The following is a 23,143-nucleotide window of genomic DNA, read 5'->3' on the forward strand; positions in this document are numbered from 1 at the left end:
CATTGAATGGGATCCCATTGTTTTGGTTTTAATTAGGGTGAAGAATCAAACCATGGGCCAAAACTAGTGCTTCCCTCACCAGCCTCCCACTAATTAAGACTATATTAAACCAGCATTTAACTTCATGCTTAATTTTTTTTTTTTTTTGCATTTTCAATTCTTGCTTAGAAGATCAACAGTTAAAAGGACCACCTGGGTTGGGGTTGACTCTCCCAAATAGAAGGCAGAGAGATTTACAATAAGCCCCCTCAAATTTTGCAAAAAAAATGTTTGATGTTTAAAACATTATTAGAATATATACAAAATACCTTAAATAGGTTATATGTTCAAGCCTTGAACACCCTCTCCTCCGAATTGGGTGGACTAAAAGTGTGTGACATAAAAAGGGGTAGAGAAATATATAATCTTGTATTACCTTGCAACACAAAAAAGGTTATGTGCAATGACCATATAAGAGATAGGCGTAGAGCTCGGCTCTCCGATTAACACGAGGCCTGAAGGATCCGTTGTCAGGGCCTTTCAGTCCTTGTCACTGGAAGAGCTAGAAAAATTAGTTGAAAGGGTACATACTTAGAAACATTTATGTCTAAAGGGACACTTATCAGGGGTGGAGGGAGGGGGGGGGCGCCTAAGCCATGGCCCCACCCCGGCCAATGAAAAAAAAAATTACATTGAAAAAAATAAAAATTTTTTAATTGCGCCATGTATTTTTTGGATTTAAATTCAGTTGGCCCTACCCGGATTTAGAGATTGAACTGTCAGCCCGTTCCTGAAGAAAATCCTGGTTTCGCCCCTGACACTTTTATATATATATATATATATATATATATAAATAAATATTAAAATTTTCAATGTAAATGTAAAAGTAAATGAATTTTAAAGAATTGGAGTGGGCAACTGCCCACATGTGGCTACATTATATATATATATGTAAATAAATATTAAAATTTTTAATATAAAAGTAAATGAATTTTAAAGAATTGGAGTAGGCATCTGCTCACCCTAGCCCACATGTACACCACTAGTTCTGTACACCACTAGTTCTGATCATCCCTCGTAGCATAAAAAGAGGAGCGGAGGCAAGGGGCCCGCCTGGGCGGTGGCCCCACCCCAATGAAAAAGAAATAAATAAAAAAAAATGATTTTTTTTTGGTTTGGCCATGTAGTATTTGGATCCGGGTTTAGTTTAGCCCCACCCGGATCCAACCCACAAAACGCAGCCCGCCCCCCTTTCGTTTGCCCTATTTCGAAAACTACTCTTCGAAAGGGGAAAAAGGCGGCGGTGGTTGCGCCGCTGCTGCGCTGCAGGAAGAGAGTGCGAGGGCAAAGAGAGGGAGATAGAGAATGAAAGAGTGAGAAAGGGAGCACGAGAGACGGATATAGCAGGGTTTCAGGAAGGAGGTCGGAAAAGAAGAGGAGAGAAAAGAACGTGAGGAAAAAGAAAGACACAGACACACAGCAGCAGTGGGTAAAATCGTTTGAGATTTTCAACTTTCTCTTTTGATCTCTAATTTCTTTTGTTTGATTATGGTTTGGACAATTAGCTTGCCATTGGAATTATAGGATTCGAGATTTTAATAATTCATAGCATGAGATTTACCGGGACTCCGGCGGATGAGTTTCCTGCTTGACGGCCGGACTGTTACGCTTGCGGACCCATAGTTGTTGTATGGTTTTTATGGTTTTAGGTTGGCCAAAAGGAAAAAATATCTCAGATAATTTGGAAGGGACATGAACAAATTCGAATTTATTTGTGTTTATGTGACTTGTGTTTGTGTATATCTTATTAGTGAATATGATCACAGCATCTTAACGATGCAAAGCTGCTCCCGTTTACTTGACAATGCAAAGCTGCTCCCGTTTATGCCTTAATTTAAATCAATGCTCCACAGTAATGGCACCCAGAGAATGTACAAAATGAGGCTTAGCTGAATGGTTTAAACTTGATGGCTAGGTGCGCGGATCTGAGCGAAGGAGGAAGAAGAAGGCAATTTAATTTGTGTTTTATTTGATTTACAACCCAAGAACACTATGCTTCACAGCAGGATCACTTCAAAACTTTCTTTGAAGGACTTTGAGCAACCAAAATGGCCTCTAAGCAAAGTTGTTCTTTACTGGACACCTATGGGCGCCTGGTGTTGTTGCCCAACACCAAGTGACCTGATCTCAACTTCAGAGGACATGATTCAAATGTTTGATGAGCATAGTTGAGTCATCTTATAGCTTCTTAAGATGTAGTTACTCAACTTATGCTTCTTTTATCTTGTTCTCTTCGTCTTCACCATGGTGCTCACACATTTGCTCATGGATGGTTGCTGATCACTTTCAGAAGAACCATTAATGAGTTTGCAGCAGCAGTGTCGGACCTGGCACAACAATTGGCTCAACTGTTGACATAGAGTTTGGGATTCAGAACAAGTTACTTTGCACAGAATTGTGGCCCAAGTACATGCTATCTGCGACTCAATAGATACCCTCCATGCCCAGTGTCTTCTAAGGTCATTGGGCTGATATCTCACACTGACATGCTATATTTATTACACAAACAATAACTGCCTTGATTTGAAATTTTGAAGTAAACATAACATAAATATATACAAAAGCAAAGCAAATTCTAGCAATAGTGCGGACAAATTAAGCACCTGCCGAACAGGTCCATATTTGGATATAATTTGAACTTGTTTGCTTCAAAGCATAAGGCAGCAACGAGTTTGAAAGCCAAACTCTCTGTCAACAGTTGAGCCAATTGTTGTGCCAGGTCCGACACTGCTGCCGCATACTCATTAATGGTTCTTTTGAAAGTGATCAGCAACCATCCATGAGCAAATGTGTGAGCACTATAGTGAAGATGAAGAGAACAAGATAAAAGAAGCATAAGTTGAGTAACTATATCTTATCTTATGAAGCTGTAAGATGTCCAGGCTTATAATTATACTTCTGAGGCATGATTTTGTCATGTGCTTCATAATTAACAGATCTTGAATCAGCCCATATCAGTTAATATATATTGTCAATTTGGGCCAAACACAAAAGGGTGCAGAACGGGAAAGAGGCTGCCGTATCCTGTCCTGAAAAGGAGTCTGCAACATTGCCTTAAAACTGGATCTCTCTGACAGCAAGATGGCATCGGAAACGAGGAAAGATGGTGGCGACAGTGAGGCAGTGGCAGGTCCTAGGTGGATGGAGATGGTGAAGGAGCGGTGGCAGGCTATTCGGGAGCATGCCGAGACATATCCCTTCGTCTGGGCCTCGTACATCCTCGTCTATGGTGGCGTGGGCGTCTATATGACCTACCGGTGGAGGAAGCTCAGGAAGACAGAAGAGAGGGTCAGAGCTCTCCACGAGCACCTCAAGAAGCTCGTGGAGGCAGATGAGGCTGCTGCCTCCAAGAGTTCGCTGGCGACAGCAGAGGGGATTGCTGAGAAGGTAGAGAAGAAGGGAAGCTGAATGGTTGTGAATTTGTGTACTTGGATGGAATTGCTCGGATAATCTCCCCTTTTTAAATAATATTGCCTCTTTTTCTTCCTTTCTTCTTTCATGTTTGTATTTTGATTGTTGTGAAACAGAGGTAATGTACGGTGTGAATGTGTGTGTGCGTAGATGAAAAGAAGTTTGTTGAGGAAACTGCTCAGAACGAATTCCTTTGTTTCGACGCAATGGGGAAGATTGCTTGCTCTGAGGCTTGGAATCTGTAGAACGTTAGTGCAGTTCAAGTCTACCACATAAATCTTCCTTTGACATAGAAGACCAGTCTGCGTGGCTTTTGATGGATGAAACACAAGTCAGCAGTAGGAAGCTAAGCATACTGAGAAACTAAGCAGAACCAAGTAAAAGGTGTTTAACTGAACGCGACTGTGCAAACCTTCTTCCCGCAATACTCTAGACAAGGTTAAGAGGTAACGTATATACTTTTGTTAAGTTTGAGCTCATACACCATTAGTACAAATATATGAAGCTATGGAATGCAATGTCTTCCAACAGAAACAAGACCAATCTTCATATGAAAGAACGGTATGCCCTGTTAGAATGTTAGAATAGCATCAGAGAAACATAGGAATATTCAAGTGATCCATATGTTTTTCGCTGCTTACAGTACTGCACTCCACACTGTACAAGGATATAAGCTAGGAGTTAAAAAAGGAAATTAAGAAAAGTATCTCCGAAAGAACTCAAGTACAGTTTGTTTGCTTTGTCTGATAAATTGCATTCAGGTTGAGACACTTTGTTGCTCGCCTAGCAGCATAAAACTCTAAAAACTCTCAGACCTGGTACCCAGCCTCAAGGGCCTATGCCTCTTTGGTCCTGGCCACTGGCCCGAGCTGGTACACCAAGATCCCTTGGGGCAAGAACAATTTGTTTGTTAATCTCACTGATCAACAATATCTACCGTAACATCAAGTTCTCCACTTTGCTTAGGCATGACAATCAGATGATGGTCATGTAGAGGCTAGAACAGAGTGAACTGTAGGGAAAACTTGAACAATTCGAGACCAACTTAAGGCAAAGATGAAGTTAGCTGTCGTTCTAGCACATTTTTTCAAGCTCCTACCTCCCTCCTTTTTCTTCAACAGCCCTGCACTCTAGATTGAACTTAATCACAAAGGACTACGCAAAAGGAAAGAGGAAATACCAACGGGAGGAGGATGGGGAGGGAGATCGTTATTTATTTATATAATTTCTTGACACGGATGAGCAACCACCGTTGAGATGGCCGAGTTGGTCTAAGGCGCCAGATTAAGGTTCTGGTCCGAAAGGGCGTGGGTTCAAATCCCACTCTCAACAATATCTCCTTTTCTCATCCTCTTTCTGTCTCTCCCTCTCCCCCTTATGTTTTTAGATATGATTAAAGTTAAATAAAAACATTTCAAACGGCCAAAAGTCACATATAGAGGAGATCTGATTGATGGAACAACCGCTCCGTTTTTAATGCTAAAAATAACAGAGATTAGATGTTAAGACTCGTTTTAGGGCTCTGTAGCAGCTCCAAAGCAGTAACTACTGGAGTTTCTACCATTTTGCTACTTGGAATTAGAAAGTAAGTCTGCGCATCGGGCTGGCTCAGCCAGCCTGATAACGAGTTGGGCTCAAGTCGACTCGACATCCAAAAACCGGGTTTGGCCTAAAAACCCAAGTCCAAGCACAACTCAATTAAATTTAAAAGTATATTTTTAATATGAAATAATATATAAATATAATTAATTGTAATAAATTATTATATGTGTATATATAAATTAATAAAAAAATAAAAACCAATTATCGGGCCGTCGGACTTATTGGGCCCACTAAGGTCGGCCCAATAAATTATCGGCCTGGCCCGGGTCTTTTCTTTTATGCTTGGACCCGAGTCTGGCCGTGCACCAAGTACTCGGCGGCGGCCTAGCCCAATGCCCAAGTCTTATTAGAAATCACATATTTATGTATTTTTGATATAGTGTTGTATTTGATGGTTTTTTGAGGCAGTATTATAAGATGTGCTTCTCATAATCCTCAGTTCAAGCAAATTATGGACCTCTGTAATGTGGATCCACATTACATATTAAAAACTATGGATTTAAGGTCATATGAAAAGTGTCCGACCTTAAATTCATGAATTTGAAATCCTAAAAACCTCAAATCATGGATCTTAGATCTGCAGTGAAACAAATACACCTTCACATATTAAAAACCATGGATTTAAGGTCATATGAAAGGTGTGCGACATTAAATCTATGAATTTGCGGTGAAACAAATGCACCCCACTCTTTGTCATATTTCAAAATTTTAATTGTCTAAAATAACAACACAGTCATCCTCACATTATCTATTCTTGTGTATATTTAAAAGAAGAACCATGTACACATCATCGAGTGTATATAAGAACTCGTGCCTACTTAAAAACATATTCACAAAACTATATATATTCCGATCTATCTTTTTGATGACCTCACTCATTCGTCTCATTTCTTCCTTCCACTTAAAGAATACCGCTCACTAAGGGTGAACATGAGCCGAATCGAGCCCGAGTTCAGTCAGCTCAAATTCAGCTCAAGTTTGAGAATGGAAGTAGCTCGATCTCAACTTGGCAGTTACGTGTTAGGCTCGAGCTCAACTCGATTAAAGCTCGACAAAACCGTTGGAATAGAATTGATATTCATCGTTACGTATTGAGGTCGAGTTTGGCTCGATTAAGGCTCGACAAACTCGTAAACTCGTTTGGATATACATTCTCGAGCTAACAAATTCGATTAAAGCTCGAGCTCGACACAGCAATTAAGCGTTGACTTCAAACTCAACTCGATTATTTGAACGAGTGAACTTGAACTCCAGCTCGACTAGTTAAACAAGTTAAACAAATGACTCAGTTCAATCACTTCTACTACTGCCCACCATATTCTTTCTCAGTTATGTGCAGTGCAAGGAGTTTTCGAGAAGAAAGGGGAAAAAGCCGAAGACAAAGAGAGAATCAGGACTTTTCCCCTTTCAACGTCTTATCCTGTTAGTGTCAGAAAAAGGAAAGAAGAAATCCAACGGTGGAGGAGTCATCTTATCGCCAGCCCTTTGCCTGGTGGCCGTTGATTCTTCCAACCCAGAGAGTCAAATGTATCAGCAATATGGTTCCCGTGCTAAACCTGCAAAAAATTTTTAATGTCATAAAAGAATTATTCATGAAAAGGAAAATTTGTCGAGTTTGAGATTAATCGGATCGGTTCTAGATAGGACCTGGACCAGGATCCGATGTTGGGAACGTGGGTTTATGGTATCTTACGTTTAGCTTCTACTGCAGCCAAAATTTTGAGCGACCTTTTAAAGTTTAAATGCATAGCTTCTCTGTATTTGAAGGCACAAATAATTTATCAGAGTTTTAAAGGTTTTTTTAGGTATAATACGATGGGCTTGAGAAAAAACAATATTTTTTTTTAAATTAAAAATATTAAAAATCAAAAAAATAGGTGAGAAAATAATAACACAAACATCAAAAGATAGATAGATAAAAAAAAGTGAAAAAAAATGTTTGACATTAAAAAAATGAAAAAACTCAAAAAACACTCGTAAGAGCTGCAGTCCAAAAGAAGGAACTCTTGTTGGCAAATAAGCTTCTTGACTTCCTTCTTTTGTCGAATGTGTGTTCCCCACCACCTAAATTAAGGCCGAAGTTTTCCCCTTCTTCTTCTCATCTACCCAAGGCTCAGAGCTGTTTCAGAAACTATTCATGCGCTTACATCTTAAAAAAAGAGTATGATGAGTCATCTCGACAACAAGAAATTTTAAAAGCTTTCATGGTTAAATGCGGTTCATGAAAGCAAAAAATATGTCATGCAACTGAACTTGTAGATGCATGTAAGGCTGCGCACCAGGTTGGGCCGCCGCCGGGTACTCAGTATTCGGCCCGACTCAGGCCAGGTTGGGGCTTGAGAAAAAGGGACCCAGGCCAACCTGATAAATTTATTTTATTTTATTAATATGTATATATATATATATATATATATATATATATATAAAATTTTATTATAATTAATTATATTTATATATTATTTTATATTAAAAATATATTTTTAAGTTTAACCTGGCTAGGTCCTAACGGGCTTAAACTCGGGCTCCAGTTTTCCAAGTGGGGCCTTGAAGAAGAGAGATAACATGGTAAGCATTTACGTATGTAATAATTAGTTTTGCAAATCTTGTGAATCTTTTGTTTAACCAAAGAAAACCTTAAGTTTGCTTTTAAAAAAATGAGAAAATTAATTTGAGACATGCTTTTCGGTAGTTATTATTACCAATTATTTAGTTGTGCATCTATTTCTTTTTAAATTTAAATTAAAAAAATTACTACACTTACTGGAATCATAACGAACTTATGTGTCTTTTCTATTCAATTAAAAACTTACAACACTTACTGGACTAAACGCATTCATCCAGTACTGGATCTGACATCGACCCGTTTACATCTCCAAACCCATTACGGGAACTCCTCCAAAGTCCAAACTAAAACCCCCCACTCTCTCTGTCTCTCGCTATTCTAAACCGAATCCCTAAACTCTCTACCGGCAGCGTACATCGGCCAGCCGCGGGAATACAACCAGTCCGTCGGCCGCCATCCTTCGTTCGAATATTGCCAGGCGGTCGGCCATTCTATTCTTCCGGCAACACGAAGGTCTCTCTCTCTCTCTCTCTCTCTTTCTCTCTTTTTCTCTCTCTCAATCTGGGACGGTTCAGCGGGACGGAACTGTCACTGCCGCAGTCGATGCAGTTGTTCCAGCTCATCGTTGCCATCGAAGCTCCAAAACCCCATCTGTCTTACCGTGCCTTGCCTCTCTCTCTCTCTCTCTGTGTGTGTGTGCGCGTCTGTGTCTCTGACTTTCTTCCTTTTCATCTCTTGTTGAATGATGACAGTAGGTTTTTCCGTTTGACTTATTATGGAATTGTTGCCGACTCTGGACGATAACACTTTCTTCATGTTGGGAGATCTGACACTAGTGTTGGTGGTGTGAGGATCATGTTCTTTTGTCGTTACTTGCTTTTCCATATATGTATTTTACATTACTCATGGAATCTTAAGTACATCCTTACTTCGTTCTTGCCTTCTTTGGTTTAATTAGTGGATTTGTGTTTCTCATATCAATAGAACGCGTATTTTCAAAGTAAAGCAATGCAAGTTGTTGCTGGTTCCATTAGTATTTGCTCTACTGGAATACCTCTTTAAGCTGCATTCTAGATCTCCTATTCCATATTTTTTTCACAAACAGAAATCATGAAATGTGGAGATACAGTACCGTGCGGGAATGAACGATCCACATGACGTGGCTAACCTAGAATTCTTTGTGATCATGAAGTGATGAAATTGTATAGAACAGGGACTAGTATCAGAGTTGTCGGTCTTCTTTTTATTGGTTAGAAAGAAAACGTGAAAAGCGATACTGTGTTTGACTGTATCGCCTCGACATTCATAGTTTCTTTTTCTTGATTGCAGGTGGTTATTCAAAGTTAGGTTTTTCCAGATGGGGCTGGATATGTCAATGAAATGATGACATAGATGAATTTTCAAAGGTTAAAGTCAGCATAGAATTTGCTTGCAAATATGAATGGAATAAAAGATGAGAGAATTTGCAGAGGTTAAGGGAGTAAAGAAGTGAGAACTTGCAGGTGATAGCTGTTACTATCACTCACCAGCCCTCCTTTTAGAATGAATACCACCAGATTCAGGAAATTTAGCAGGATAAGTTATGCTCCACTCTCTTTGTTATCAAAGAATTTGGGCTTAAGAGGAAGCACAGCAGCTTCCCAATTTGATCTATCACCTGTAGCTCTTGTCACTGTTCTGTTGCAACAATTGCATGTTAGCCAAATTCCAAGCAGCCCATCACTTCCCTTCGTTATTAATCCACACAACAATGTCAAAAGTGTGAAGCTAGTTGGATCCATCACCTCTTCAGAAATAACTTCTATTTATACCCATTTGTCATTCCCTCAACCAAATTTATTTTCTACCCTCTCTAATATTGGGACTCGCTCTCCTAAGAGCATAGAGTGTGTTGATGATGGTGATGAGGAAAGAGATGATGATGATGATGAGGAAAGAGACGACGATGATGATGATGATGAAAGAGATGATGATGATGGAGGCCAAACTGTGTGTGAAAGCCCAGCCATGTTCCATAATGTTGAATCAATTGTTACACTACTATGTGATTATGAAAAAAATAATAATGGTGTCGAAACTCGAAAGTTGCTAGAAAATTGTGGAATTTGTATGACATCTGAGTTAGTGTCAAGAGTCCTTACTAGGGTTAGAAATGATCATGCTGCTGCATATACCTTCTTCCTTTGGGCTGCTAAGCAACGTGATTACGAGCATTCTATTCGCCATTACCATGCTATGATTTCCATCTTGGCAAAGAATAGGAAGTTCGACACTGCATGGGCTTTGATTGACGAAATGAGAATGTTGTCAATATTGACCTCAAGGGCACTTGTGATAATGATAAGAAGATATAGCGCCGCACATGATGTGGGGAAAGCCATTAATACTTTCTATGCTTTCAAGCGCTTTGGGTTTGAGGTAGGGATCAATGAATTCCAAGAGTTGCTCTCAGCCTTGTGTAGGTACAAGAATGTGGAAGATGCAGAGCACCTACTTCATTGCAACGACGATGTATTCCCTTTGGACACCAAGAGCTTCAACATTGTGCTCAATGGTTGGTGCAAAGCAAAGGAGGATGTGCGGCAAGGGATGCGACTATGGAAGGAGATGGTCAGGAGGGGCATCCCTCGAGATGCCTACTCTTATAGTAGTATAATCTCTTGTTATGCTAGAGTTGGCAATCTTAATGGCGTCATGAGAATGTTCAACTTGATGAAGGATGAGGGGGTTTCTCGAGATAGGAAGATCTACAATTCTGTGATATATGCCTTAGCAAGACGTGGGAACAACTACCTTAATGATGCCATGAACATTGTCAGGATGATGGAGCAAAGAAAAGGTGAAGGTGAAGGACCAAATGTTGCCACCTATAATTCCCTAATCAAGGCGCTTTGCAAGGCCAAGAGAGTGAATGATGCACGGTCAGTGTTGAATCGCATGCGTCTCAACCATGTCTCACCTTCTGTCAGGACTTATCATCCCTTGCTTCGAAGGGCTGTGAATGCAGAAGAGGTTTTTGACGTCTTGAATGAAATGAGGAGGGTTGGGTGTGTCCCAGTTGTTGACAGCTACCTCATGCTAATTAGGAAGTTTTGTCGTTGGCGCCAACTCAATAATGTTTGGAAATTGTGGGATGAGATGCACAAGTATGGTCTAAGCCATGATCGGAGCTCATATTCCGTATTGATAAATGGGCTCTTTTTGAATGGGTTTCTAGAGGATGCATGGAGGTATTGCCAGGAGATGAAAGCCAAGGGGTTTGAACCAGAGCCTAAAATGGATGAGATGCTTAAGGCATGGGTACCTAGAAAAGCGATAACAAACACATGCACAACATTGGGGGAGAGGAAGGAAACCACAACAACCACCACCGGCAACAATAAAAGTGACAACTGTAGTACAATTAGTAAATCTTGACCTAGCAGTGCTTGTTCCCATGATTTTGTCAAAAGACATGAAATTAGAAGCGTTACTAGAGAAAAAGGTTTCAATTTACAGTAGCTGAGCTTTTACATTATGCTCATTCTTCTTTTCTTGTCTAATCTTTTGCAGTGTATCATTTTTCTTACCTTTTGGTGAGGGAGATGTTGTGAATAACAACCTATTTTCCTTTATCTTTTTTGTATTTATGGCAGTCTTTCGTGGTTTATTTTGTTTGTGCTATTTGTATTTTTTGCACTGCTGATGAACTTTCTACTCAAGGTTGCTCTTGTCTATCCATCATGTCCTCGACATCTCCCACCTGACAACTCTAACCATTGTAAGACAGCAACTAAGCAAGTAACTGTTAGCAATTTATGGTGATATGCAATTGGATTGTGAATGACATTAATATCAGCAAAGTGAATGGCACATTCTTATGGTGTCTTGTAGAAGGGAAACAACTTGACTTGTTTGTCAATCAATGTTGTTGAAAAGTGTTAGGTGGAGCCTAGGTGTTGAGTACAGCCTTGGGCGTAGGCATGTCTAGGCAATGGCTAGGTGCCTGAAGTGGTTAAAGAGAAGTAACAAAGGAAGAAAGATAGGAAACTATAGAATTCAGCATTAAACATTGAACCATTTCTCAGTAAAAACAATTCATCATTCAATTTATGGCAAGTAATAAATCATTTTCAAAGATAAATCAATAAATAGTGCTACAGATATCAATGCACAGTTGCACACATAATCATATGCAATAAAAGAATAAAAAGAGAACAGGATGGAAAATATAGTCGCATATCGTAAGATAAATACATATACCAGTCATATTTCAACACACACACACATATGTATTAATTAAGACATTTGTTTTGCTTGGGAATTCTCGTTAAAAAATGGTAAGGATTCAAAGGAGTTATTAAAATGTTAAGAGAAACCTCGTAAAAATTTAAAATATATTAAAATATTTTTAAAAATTTAAAAAACTGCTATATTTTCATTTGGCGTTCCCCCCTTCAAGATATCATGATATTTGACATTTTTCTTGGTTTTTCTAAAAATTTTGACTATTTTGCTATTAGTCTGACTATAAGTCTGTCATCAATCAGTTTATGTTTCGAATCAGCAACTAGTTGGTCAGACTAGTTGATTGGTTAGCCTAGTTGTTTATCAGTTGACCATTTGCTGACCTATACTTTTGGATATATATGTTTTGAACTTATTTCCATTTAAATATATGTACTTTTTGTAGTCAACAACTGGGGTCTGATTAGTTTTCTAGGGTCTTGAACGACTTATATCCATTTTCTGATTTTGTCAACTGAGAGAGAGAGAGAGAGAGAGAGAGAGAGAGAGAGAGAGAGAAATGGCTATCACATAGAGACCTGGGAGAGAAGGAAAAGGAGGACTAATGTAGTATAAAAAGGAGAAAAGATGAAGAAGTGAAAAAAGGAATAATCACTAAAAAAAAGATGATAACTTAACTAACATGGACTCTTCGATAATATTGCTGCAATAAAAAAGAAAAAAAGAAGTTCGTCTTTCAGCCAACATTTTTGGGGCCAAGAAAAAGTTAGTGCAGATGGTAAGGCCCTTGTGGTCTTCATGCCTACTTGGTCACTTGTTCTCTTAGTACAATTGTTACAGTATTGGATCTTTACCTTTCAGTGACTGTGAAATCAACTTCATGGATTGATGTTTCTTCAAATTTGGTTGTTTGTTCCATGTTTATCATTTGTTGGTTCCATAGTCACAAAAAATGTGTTATTTTCGAAAAAAACGCGAGAAAATGAAATGCCGTTTAGAACTTAAAAAAACACATTTAAAAAAAACGTTAAAAACGAAAAACACGTTTTTTTCATTTTTTTAATGCCAAACAGTTTTTTTTTTTCATTTTTCATTTGTTGCAAATCTACTTATCTTTTGATGTTCATTTTTTTTCATTTTTTTAATGCCAAACAGTTTTTTTTTTCATTTTTCATTTGTTGCAAATCTACTTATCTTTTGATGTTTGTGTTATTATTTTCGCACTCATTTTATTTTCCCTCCATTTTTAGTTTTTTTAATTTCTTCTAAAAAATACCATTTTTCCCATATTTTTCAAGCCCGCCATATTATACCCAAGAAAAACCTCGTTGTTTGAAACTCCGAGACGTTATTTGTGACTATGGTTGATTCCTTATGTCTTTATTCAGTCCGGGGAATTGGTATAGAGAGGCAGAGTCTGTAAGTGCAAAAAGTCACTTTCTGGTTTCAAAAGAAGTCCTTTTTCCTGGAGCAGGCTGAATATGCAATCCGTTTTGCTATTGTGTAAGAAGCAGGTGTATCCAGTAATGGTCTAAATCTGTTTCTCAACTCCTGGTCGGTGAGTAGGAAAAGTGAACTTGGAGACTACAGAATCTTAATATTGGTTCACTCTTTTTCAAGAGCCTTGAAACTCTTCTGTTCTTCTGTTTTTCTTTTCTTGCCTGCTGTAGTATCTTTGCTGTGCATTTGAGTTCTGTTGCTGGTTCTGATAATATCTACATTACATTGGCACTTGGTCATGTAAGATGGTAGAACCACTGTTATGGATTCCTCCACTAGATATAGTATCTATGAAGATCTCACAAAGCCAAAAGTTGCTAGATGCTAAAAATATTGCACTTATTTCCAAGAAAGTGACTCCTGGTGCTTAAAATTATAAAGCAAAGCTAGCTTTCTTTTTTGACTTCTTAATGCCCTATCCACTGTTTCACTTGGGGTACATGAAAAGGATTATATTATGTTTCATCTTATTGCTTCAGCACTTGGTTTTCTTGATTGCAGGTGATTATATAAAGTTCAGGTTGTCTAAATGGGGCTGAATTTATTTGAGCAAAATGATGATGTAGAGGACATTTCAAAAATTAAAGTTAGCAAGGAATTTGCTTGCAAGTATGACTACAACAAAAGGCGGGAGGATCTACAGAGATTGGAGGAGTTGAAGAAAAAAGGTCTTGCAGGTGATTCCTCAGGCTCAGAGGGTTCGTCCGATGCTGAAACAGAGGATGATGAAGGACTTCTACTGCCCAAGAATGATTTGAAATTTTATGAAGCCCTTGTGAAGGTGAAGAGGAATGATCCTTCTCTTTTGCAGAAAGATGTGAATCTATTTCCTTCAGATAACGAGGATGAAGATGACAAACATGAAGGTAAGAAAGCAAAGGAACCAAAAAAGAAGCCTCTCTACCTGAAAGATGTAGTTGCTAAGCATTTGGTCGAGAATGGACCAGAAATCAGGGAGGATCTACATAGGTTGCCTCCAAAAACTTATTCTGAAGAACTGGAGGAATATCGACAGGCTGTTCTGGATGCCACAGAAGATGCCGTGGACGAAGATGGAGATTTTTTCAAAGAAAAGAAAGTCAAGAAGGAAGCTTACATTGATGGAAACAACGAGATGTCAAAGATTCTTGGCGAGTGCTTTGAACCAGACGAGTCAGCTTTCTGGAGAGATTACTTAGGGAAAAAGAAATGGATCTGTGAAGGCGACAAGGAAACTCTTCTGGAGGAAGATGTTGGTCTCTCTGAGGATGAGAAAGCACTGGAGGAGCAAGACAGATACGAATCAGAATTTAACTTTAGACATGAAGAAGCTCCCACTGATCAAGTGTTGGGGTTCTCGCGGCATATTGAAGGGACTGTAAGGAAGAAAGAAAGTGCTAGAAAAATGCAGCGGATAAGGAAAAAGGAAAGGCTTGCACAGGCAGAGTTTGAAAGGAAGGAAGAATTGAAGCGTCTGAAGAACATTAAAAAGCAGGAACTTTTTGAAAAGCTTGATAAAATTCGTAGTGTGGCTGGAATTGCTGATGAGAAAGATTGCGGTTTGACCGAAAAGGATTTAGAAGGTGAGTTTGATCCAGATGAATTTGATAGGAAAATGAACGAGATGTTTGATGATGAATATTACCAGGCAGAGGATGCTGATGCTGATTTTCATAGTGATGGAATAGATGATCTAGAAAAACCAAATTTCGAGAAAGAGGACGAGTTACTTGGGCTCTCAAAAGGTCTGGATGAGCCGGTACCTAGTGAAGGGTTTTTAGCAGCAAGAATGAAAGTACTGAAATGTAAGGAGGGTAAGCATGCTGAGGCCACCGAAAGTGACATGGAAGCCATTGGAGATGACGATGATGTGGAAGAGCACTATGAGGGCAAGAAGAAAAAGAAAGTCAAATTTTCTCTAGCAGACAAGGTTTCATTGGAGAAAGAGTTAGATGAGTACTATAAGTTGGATTATGAAGACACTATTGGTGATCTAAAAACACGATTTAAGTACCGAGAAGTGCTATCTAACAGATACGGCCTTAGCACAGCAGAGGTTTTGATGGCAGATGATAAGGATTTGAATCAGTATGTGTCTTTGAAGAAACTTGCTCCTTATAGGCCAGATGAATTTAAGATCCCAAAACACAAAAGGTATAACTACAAACAAAAGATACTTTTGTCCATAGAAGAGGGCTCGAAAGACAAGGGCTCTAAAATAAAAAAGAAGTCCGAGGCCGATCAGCATGAACAGGATGGGGGATGCTCTAAAATAAAAAAGAAGTCCAAGGCCGATCAGCATGAACAGGATGGGGGATCTGTTTCACAGTCTCTTGAGGAAAATCCACAAGAAGAACCCTCAAATGGTGAAGACCCTCAGTTGTCCAGCAGGGCTAAAAGAAGGAGAAGGCAGGCCAAATTGAAGATATCACAGTCGCGGCTTCAGGCTTATGGACAGATACCTCCCAAGTCCAAGAAGCCTAGGAAACATTAGCTTCCTGATGATTAGAAGTAATATCTATCTGTAATTTTTCAAGTCCCTGCCTGTCTCATACTGAATTCAAGTGAGAGCTCCTCTGTTTGGGTTGGCTTCTGTTGGAATGAGCTATGTCGGTCGGATTAATTTGTTCAGTACAGGTGTGCTGGTACCTTGCATGGCTAATTTCAAGCTCTCTTCCGGTGTCCATGTGTGTTTTCTTGTGGGAGGTGCTCGACATGCATGCAGAGTGTGCGTGGGGGCAGAGCCAAGGATTCTCTCTCTCTATCTCTCTCTTTTGTTGGGTGGGTTATTGACTTATTTTTTACTGTTTAACGTATTTTTTTAAACACATTTTTTGTGACTATGCTTGCTCCGCATTCTATTCTATAGTTTGTCAGTGCTATTCTCATGGTTCTTAGCAATATTGAAGTCACTGAAAAACTGTTAATACCATACCTGACATTTTAACCATTCATTGTATACCACACATAATGTGCACATTCTAGTCCAGGTCTACGTTTGAGGAGAAGAAAAGAAGTTTTTGTGCTTCGAATAAGATGATAATGGAGCGAAAGTGAATGGCGTCTCTTTTATCTATAAAGATACAACAAACTTAAGTGTGGGGGGATATTCTTCCGTAACCTTTCGCGAGAATTATTGCACAATGGAACATGAATAATTTTATAGCAAACACACCACACCAAATACAAGTGAGAATCATTTATTTAAGTTGGAAACCTTTTTTACGAAAATGAAAACATAATTTTCTCTCCAAGTTTTTTTTTTCTGTATAATTCATAGAGTCAAGAAAGGGACAGTCATCTCCAGCGTGGGCGAAGGTAGAAATTTCTGGTTAAGAGCCACTTGTAATAAAAATTTTAATTTTTTTGATAGAAATTTATGGTTAAGAGACACTTGTAATAAAATTTTAAAGGGAATCAATATATAAATGAACAAATAGCCTTGTCTTGTCAATAAAAAAATAAACACTTTTTGTGGGTATGTTAGGCAATTTCCCACACATCTGCCTCCGCTCCTGATCTTGAGCACTACTATTAATGTAGCAATCAAGGGAAGATCTCTTGCCATGGTTGATGTATAGTATAGAAGAACACAATATCTAATATGATCATTTTTATGTTATTAACATATAAAGGTAGGTGAAATGTCATGGGACCAAATAGCTTTCTAAAGGAAGCACAAAAAAAAATAGTGCCCCCACAGTCGCATGTTCTTGCCCCATGAACTATATTACTGCCCACAGAATGTCAGTTGATAAAACACTTGAAAAAATTAGTCATACTTTTCATTAATTTATTATAATTTTAATTTCTATAGAAGGCATACACATACAAAGATACATATATGTGTATATGCAAGTATGCCAATTTATGCTCCGGGGCTCAATTGTTAGATGAACAGTCATGGTTGAAACTCTTTGACGCGAAACTGGCAATGCAAACACCCCAATGCACAAAAAATTATGCACATAGGTGTATAATGATCAAAATGCCCTTAATTAAACTAAAAACGGAGTCTTTGTAAAAAGGGATTATGAAAAAGTTAAAAGTCTAAAAAGTATGGTTTTTATGAAAAATTTCTAAAATGCCCCAAATCGCCTTCTCTCTCTTCATGGAATACATGTTTCTATGACACATGCCACATGTGCATTTTGTTGTTGCTTAAAAAAAATATGGTAATTTAGGTAGAATTAGAAAATAGATTAACAATTACATAATTTTTTTTTATAAAACAAAAAGTAGTCTTTTAGATTTTAGATAATGTACATTAAAAGCATGCAATTACATGAACATAACGTTTTTCTTATCAAGTACCATTCAACCAGGCGCGGAGACAGGTGTGGGCAATTGCTCATACGCACCCAACAAACTTCTTATTTTTATATTGATATTTCTAAATAATTTTTGTCATTACACATTAGTGACCCTTAATCAAAATTTTCTGGCTCCGCCCGTGCATTCAAAATAAAAGCCGATCCGATGGGATCCAATGGGCTAATGAACTGAAACCTGAACTTTGTTTTTTTCCACATAAAAATGGGTAAACTTGATTTAGTTTATAACAACAAGGATTAACGTGAAGGTTTGTAAGACTTTTAGGTGCCAAACTATTTAACAAATAGCTCAATACATGGGATCTTTTGAAGGATGTGGTTGGTATGAGAACTAATAAACTACTACAAGAAACGAAACCACTCAATCTCTTCTTAAATGCTTATGCATGAAGACATTCTATGTCAATGCCGGATGTTTCCTGGAAGCATAACTTTTTTAAAAAAAATTAATGTTGGTGATAAAATATTTGATAAGTTTGACCGGTTATTATTTGCAGTCTTTGCTTGACTTAAGGGCCACATGGATGTACATGTGGATCATCCACTGGGATTTGGACAGGTCAACCACCCATTATATGTGAGACTCGATTGGAAGCCCTTGCTTCTGCTTACCCTGATCCCTTATAATTCTTTAATCTTTTAAATATATATATATATATATATATATATATATATATATAGAGAGAGAGAGAGAGAGAGAGACACTAGACACATGGATACTAGACGGATAAGGAGCAATCTCAACATTTTTCTAAAATCCATGGTTGAGAAAAAAATCAAGAAAAAAAAAGGTGCATGATATCATGTGTGTGCATATAGGGAGAGTGTGTGTGTGTTAAAATACTTTTCTTTTATATAGTTTAACCATGTAGATTTGATCTTACGAATATTTTGATGAGAATCATATGCTAAATTACTCATTTTTTGAGATTTAACATGTATCTGTAGTAATCCAAAAATGAACAGCTCTCACGACATCAAATTTTTATAGCAGAAAAATCAATGTTTTTCTTAGTAAAACTTGAACAACGACATATTCATGCTGAATTGAGTATTTACAAATACATTATATGTTCATATGTTTACAATATTGTTTAACAATAGGCTTAGGAGGTCTCGCATTTGTCCCGGACCTAAGTGGCTTGTGCCAATTATCCTGCTTTGTGCCTTTGTTTTCAGAAATTTCTTCAGTTAGGGCGCCAAGGTATGAGACAAAAAGGTTTAGATCTCACTCTGAGGTGATAATAAGGCTGGTTTGCGTTTGGATCAGGTTCTAGTAGGTGGTCAATCTTCGTTTTCAACTCTTGTGGTGTCAACTTTCTGGCTGCAAAAAAGAATACATTGATATGCAAGTTGAAACATAGAAAAAACATCACCGAAACATCAAAAGCAGCCCTAAAAAGTATAGGAGCATAACAGTGTATGGTAACTGGTTGTTGGGGTTCCTGATTTCATTTGCGGTTTTCTTAATATCAATAGGTGAATATTTTAGGCAACCTAACGAAGCATACTTTCATAAACCATCCATTGAGCATCTCACTAGTTTCTTGCAAAGAGAAAAATAATACCACCTGATCACCTTCTTACTTACTTAATCCTCCCAACGACCTACGAATGCCATCCTTTTGTACCTCCTCATAAGCCCTTCTCTCTCTCTCTCTCTCTCTCATGGAAAGCATTGAATGCGTGGTGCAGAATCTATTTGCTAGCTCTTTCCTTTAATTTGTTCTTCTTCCACCATCTATTTCCATTAGTTTTCGTGGCATCTAAGCATTTTTCTTCTTTGTTGCAGACGTGGGAACTGCATGTCCCGATTAATTGTTGTGGTGGATGCAAGAAGCAAGTGAAACGGAAGTTGCTCTCAATCAAAGGTAAAATAACTTACTTCCTTGGTTAGCATAATAGCACTGTTCGGCATCTTTTATAGCTAATTAGCTGGTCTGGTTGGTGTGTGGTGAAAGTTCAGTTCGATTCTAATATGTTATTTTTTTAGTATGGAAACGGTAGATGCACAACACTTTAGTTAAAGAGTATTCTGCTCTTCAACCAGGTCTAGAAGCAGCCATAAGCCCTAGAGGTGAGAGGAATCGGGAGGGAAGAGAGGGCTTCGGCTTCTTCAAAGTGTCTCCACTTTGACAAATAGCGAAACTCTCCAAAATGTTCCATGCAGCCCCGCTTCCTGTTCCAACTAGGACAGCGAAACTTGGAAAACTTGTTTGTTTAGTGTCATAGGAGAACATAGCGTGTTCTTAGTCAAATCCCTATAGAATTTTAATTTTTTCTAGATAACGAAGACATTTTAAGCTCCATAGTCGAAGCCATGGGTAGTTTTTAAGTCCCTTCAAAATTGAATATCATGGACATGAGATCGGATCTGATCCAAGATCTACGGCTTTCAAGTCTGTGCATGTCTTTTAAAATCAGAGGCAATCAAACACAACCTCAGTGTTTGTCCTTGTCTTCGTCACCATGGTAGTGTTTAAGAGGCCATTCGGTAGAGAATTTGAAGCTGAAGTTTGTAAATTTGGAGTATGTCTCGGCTTAATTACTGTGAAAATGTTGGCCCTTGAGTGCAGGAGTTCATGATGTGACACTGAACCCTGAAATAGACAAGGTAAGTGTGACAGGAAATGTGCGCCTCGACTCCCTCATCAAGGGTCTCAATAAGATAAAAAAGCAAGCCAAGCACTGGCCTGAACGTAGAGCTGAATATCCGGTGACCGAACCAGCTATCGCGTACACAAAAAATGGGGAGTCTGAATATGGTAAGCCCTTCTTACCAAGTTATATATATATATATATATATATATTTATTTATTTATTTATTGAATGTTGTCTCTACCATCTGATAAGAACATTCGATCTATCATAATGGACAATTAAAAAAAACAATGAAAAAAAGATGATGAGTAGTTTTGTCATCTAGTATTTGTTTTCACTTTTTTCTCTTTACCATCCATATGTATCAGATGAACGATCTTGATTACGTAGTTGGGTGACTTCAGATAGCCAGAGTCATCATTTAATAAATAAATAAATAAATAAATAAATAAATAAATATAAATATATATATATATATATATATATATATATATATATATATATATATATATATATATATATATATATATATATATATATATATATATATATATACACACACACAGTAGAGTGGAGTCATCATTCGATCACTCAACCTTCTCACTCATGAGGACCGGCCAATTTATCTTCATAGATGGTTGATAGAAAAATAAGGAGAAAAATATACAAATAAAGTTTACATATATTTTTTCTCTCTTATTGTTTTTCTTTCAAATGTCCATTATATTGAATGGGTCAAAATTGGTCTTTTGGTATCCATTATTTCTAGAGTCCCAGATCGTCCTTAGCTCAGTTACATGGTGGGGGCATTTGCCTTCCCCCATTTTGGCAGTCGCCCACCTTCCTATCCTGACCCCACCGGACTCGTCGTTGACCTGAGTCCGGTGGGTGTGCCGCCCACACGCCATCCGGTGCGAGGCTTGAGCTACCATCTGGCAGGAAACCCTAATAGCCGCTTAATTAATGTATGTTAAAATGATAGGACATAAAATATTAGATTGAAATTTGTTGTTGTTATTCGATATATAATACAGAACATACCTAAAGATCAACTAAATGTCTTAAATATTCTCTATGATTCAGTTAAGGGTTACCTAGTCAATGTGTTTTATTGACGAAAAAGAAATGAAGCGTGCGTTGGGACGTTTTAGTTGGGAAGTAATATTTCCTCTTCTTGAAAAGCTTGGGCAACCAAACTTTCTCTTTCAAGATATTTTTTAGTGAGTGGTTTTTTCTACCGTTGAGGAGAAAAGCTGTAAACCCCTCTTGCCTTTCACCCTTGGGGTTCTCAAAACATGTTTTAAGCTGTTTTATGGTCTAGGAGAGTAACACACTAGATCATGATAACGGCGAGAGTTTCATAACATAGGCCTTCTTTAGAGTGGACTACCTTACCTTCTAATTCTCTTTTAAAAAGTTAATTGGTTCTCTATTTCAAGGTAATCGTCTCTTGAGAGATTGAGCGGAAAAACAACACGAACTGCTTCCTAAGTCATTTCGAGTGAGTAGGAGGTTAATAAACAAACGGCCATTCGAAAAAGAGGCTTGAAGGCCCCAATTCTCCTGCCTTCTGGGCTGCATCGAGAACTGGATGGGGCAAGATACACCCATCAACTGATTGTCGCGATTTCACCATTTACAATCTAGGAAAATAGTGTCCACAAGAAACAAATTGACAACCACGTGCTTTTTATGGGATCAACCCGATCAACTATGCTACACTCCTTAGGGCAATGCTTTCCAAATTAATGCATATTGGATTGTGAGTAAGAAATTGTAGAAGTTTGATGATGGTTTCTAGTTGTAGAGTTATCTTTTCCTTAAAATTCTAAAGCACAATTTATAATGCTGGCCTGCCTTTTTGAATTAATCAAATGAAAAGCCATGAACATTGCATCTAAATTTAATGTTTTGAAACTAAACGAAAACAAAAAACAAAAAATTCTTCATGTGCTTTAAGTGAAACTGAGTCAAGAACTTCACAATCTTCAAAGTTTTGCAGAATCTTGTTTCACAGAGTAACAGCCAGTTAGATTTCCACTTACTAATCCTTTTTTCTTGTTGTTAACCGTGGTTGTAGCTCTCCCAGAAGCCACGAAGGAGCTCTCTGTATCTTCCCTGCTCAGCGAAGCGGCAAAGGGCCTGAGTTCTGCAGTTGGCAGCTTTCTTGGGCTGCAAATCCGAGGGAGCAAGAACAGGGACACACGCTTCGAACTATCCCCGGAAGGAGGAACGAAGGTCTCTGCACAATCGGAGCGCGTCGACCTCGAATTCAACTTCTTGGCCGCCGGCGGGAAGATCAGCTACCAGAAGGATGTCTCTTACAAATAGTTGCAGCAGCAGCAACAATGGCAGGTAGCAATTGTTGTCAGGAGAAAATGCCAATGTTCAAGTGGGGTGCTAAATTTCGTGTTGCCAAGACCAGAAATTGATTGGTCGACGGCATAATCGCCTGAATTTTTTGTGATCAAGTGGATTGATTTTGGGGGAAGGAGATGATGCAAGTACTGTAATTTAATAATCTTCATGATAATTGATAGTTGTGTTCTTCAGACTTCAGAGTTCATTTATGAAAGACGAATCGCGAGATGCCGGTTCCCGAGTCTTTCAGCAAAGTTGTTTTTGTCGGAAAAATTTCCGGAAACTTACAACAAATTTACAAAAAAGTATCGGATAGAAATTAAGCAAATAAAAAGACTAAAGAGAAGACATTAGAAATAAGTTAAAATGACAAAAAAAAAAGTTTTTGAAGATGATATTAAAAATTTAATGCATGATGACATTAATGCTTTAATAAAGAGATGAATGAAAAAAAAAGGAAAAACTCAAAAAAAACATGACAAATACTTTCCTCTTTTGCCCAACAGAGATAACACCCCGTTGACCA

The 23,143-nt window shown here is 38.1% G+C and overlaps 3 protein-coding genes and 1 non-coding gene across 8 annotated transcripts; all 4 read left to right on the forward strand.

The window, feature by feature from the left end:
• Nucleotides 1-1,256: 1,256 nt before the first annotated feature.
• Nucleotides 1,257-3,525, forward strand: LOC116246294 (uncharacterized). 3 transcript variants are annotated; one of them, XM_031618097.2, is made up of 2 exons: nt 1,257-1,468; nt 2,976-3,525. In XM_031618097.2, exon 2 carries the CDS (start codon nt 3,121-3,123, stop codon nt 3,445-3,447), a length of 327 nt encoding a protein of 108 aa, XP_031473957.1. In that variant the 5' UTR covers nt 1,257-1,468; nt 2,976-3,120; the 3' UTR covers nt 3,448-3,525. The 3 variants fall into 3 exon arrangements, with proteins under 3 accessions (XP_031473957.1, XP_031473961.1, XP_031473960.1); XM_031618101.2 differs by having other exon boundaries at nt 3,117-3,525; XM_031618100.2 differs by having other exon boundaries at nt 1,257-1,464.
• A 1,176-nt stretch (nt 3,526-4,701) lies between these two features.
• TRNAL-AAG (transfer RNA leucine (anticodon AAG)) lies at nt 4,702-4,782 on the forward strand. The gene has a single exon. It is a non-coding gene; the product is annotated as a tRNA-Leu (tRNA).
• A 3,188-nt stretch (nt 4,783-7,970) lies between these two features.
• Nucleotides 7,971-16,209, forward strand: LOC116255926 (uncharacterized). Of its 3 annotated transcripts, XR_004173008.2 has the most exons (3): nt 7,971-8,128; nt 8,945-11,099; nt 13,844-13,973. XR_004173008.2 is itself a non-coding variant. In XM_031632021.2 (2 exons), the coding sequence occupies exon 2, from the start codon at nt 13,872-13,874 to the stop codon at nt 15,813-15,815; it is 1,944 nt and encodes a 647-aa protein (XP_031487881.1). In that variant the 5' UTR covers nt 7,976-8,128; nt 13,844-13,871; the 3' UTR covers nt 15,816-16,209. The 3 variants fall into 3 exon arrangements, 2 of the variants coding, with proteins under 2 accessions (XP_031487881.1, XP_031487886.1); XM_031632021.2 differs by lacking the exon at nt 8,945-11,099 and having other exon boundaries at nt 7,976-8,128; nt 13,844-16,209; XM_031632026.2 differs by lacking the exon at nt 7,971-8,128 and having other exon boundaries at nt 10,983-11,099; nt 13,844-16,209.
• Nucleotides 16,210-19,320: 3,111 nt separating this feature from the next.
• On the forward strand, nt 19,321-22,772 carry LOC116246239 (heavy metal-associated isoprenylated plant protein 24-like). Its single transcript, XM_031618001.1, has 4 exons — nt 19,321-19,344; nt 19,448-19,526; nt 20,232-20,420; nt 22,337-22,772. Exons 1-4 carry the CDS (start codon nt 19,324-19,326, stop codon nt 22,585-22,587), a joined length of 540 nt encoding a protein of 179 aa, XP_031473861.1. The 5' UTR covers nt 19,321-19,323; the 3' UTR covers nt 22,588-22,772.
• The last annotated feature ends 371 nt before the right edge of the window (nt 22,773-23,143 follow it).

Source organism: Nymphaea colorata, chromosome 1 (genome assembly GCF_008831285.2).
Source record: "Nymphaea colorata isolate Beijing-Zhang1983 chromosome 1, ASM883128v2, whole genome shotgun sequence".
Taxonomy (NCBI): domain Eukaryota; kingdom Viridiplantae; phylum Streptophyta; class Magnoliopsida; order Nymphaeales; family Nymphaeaceae; genus Nymphaea; species Nymphaea colorata.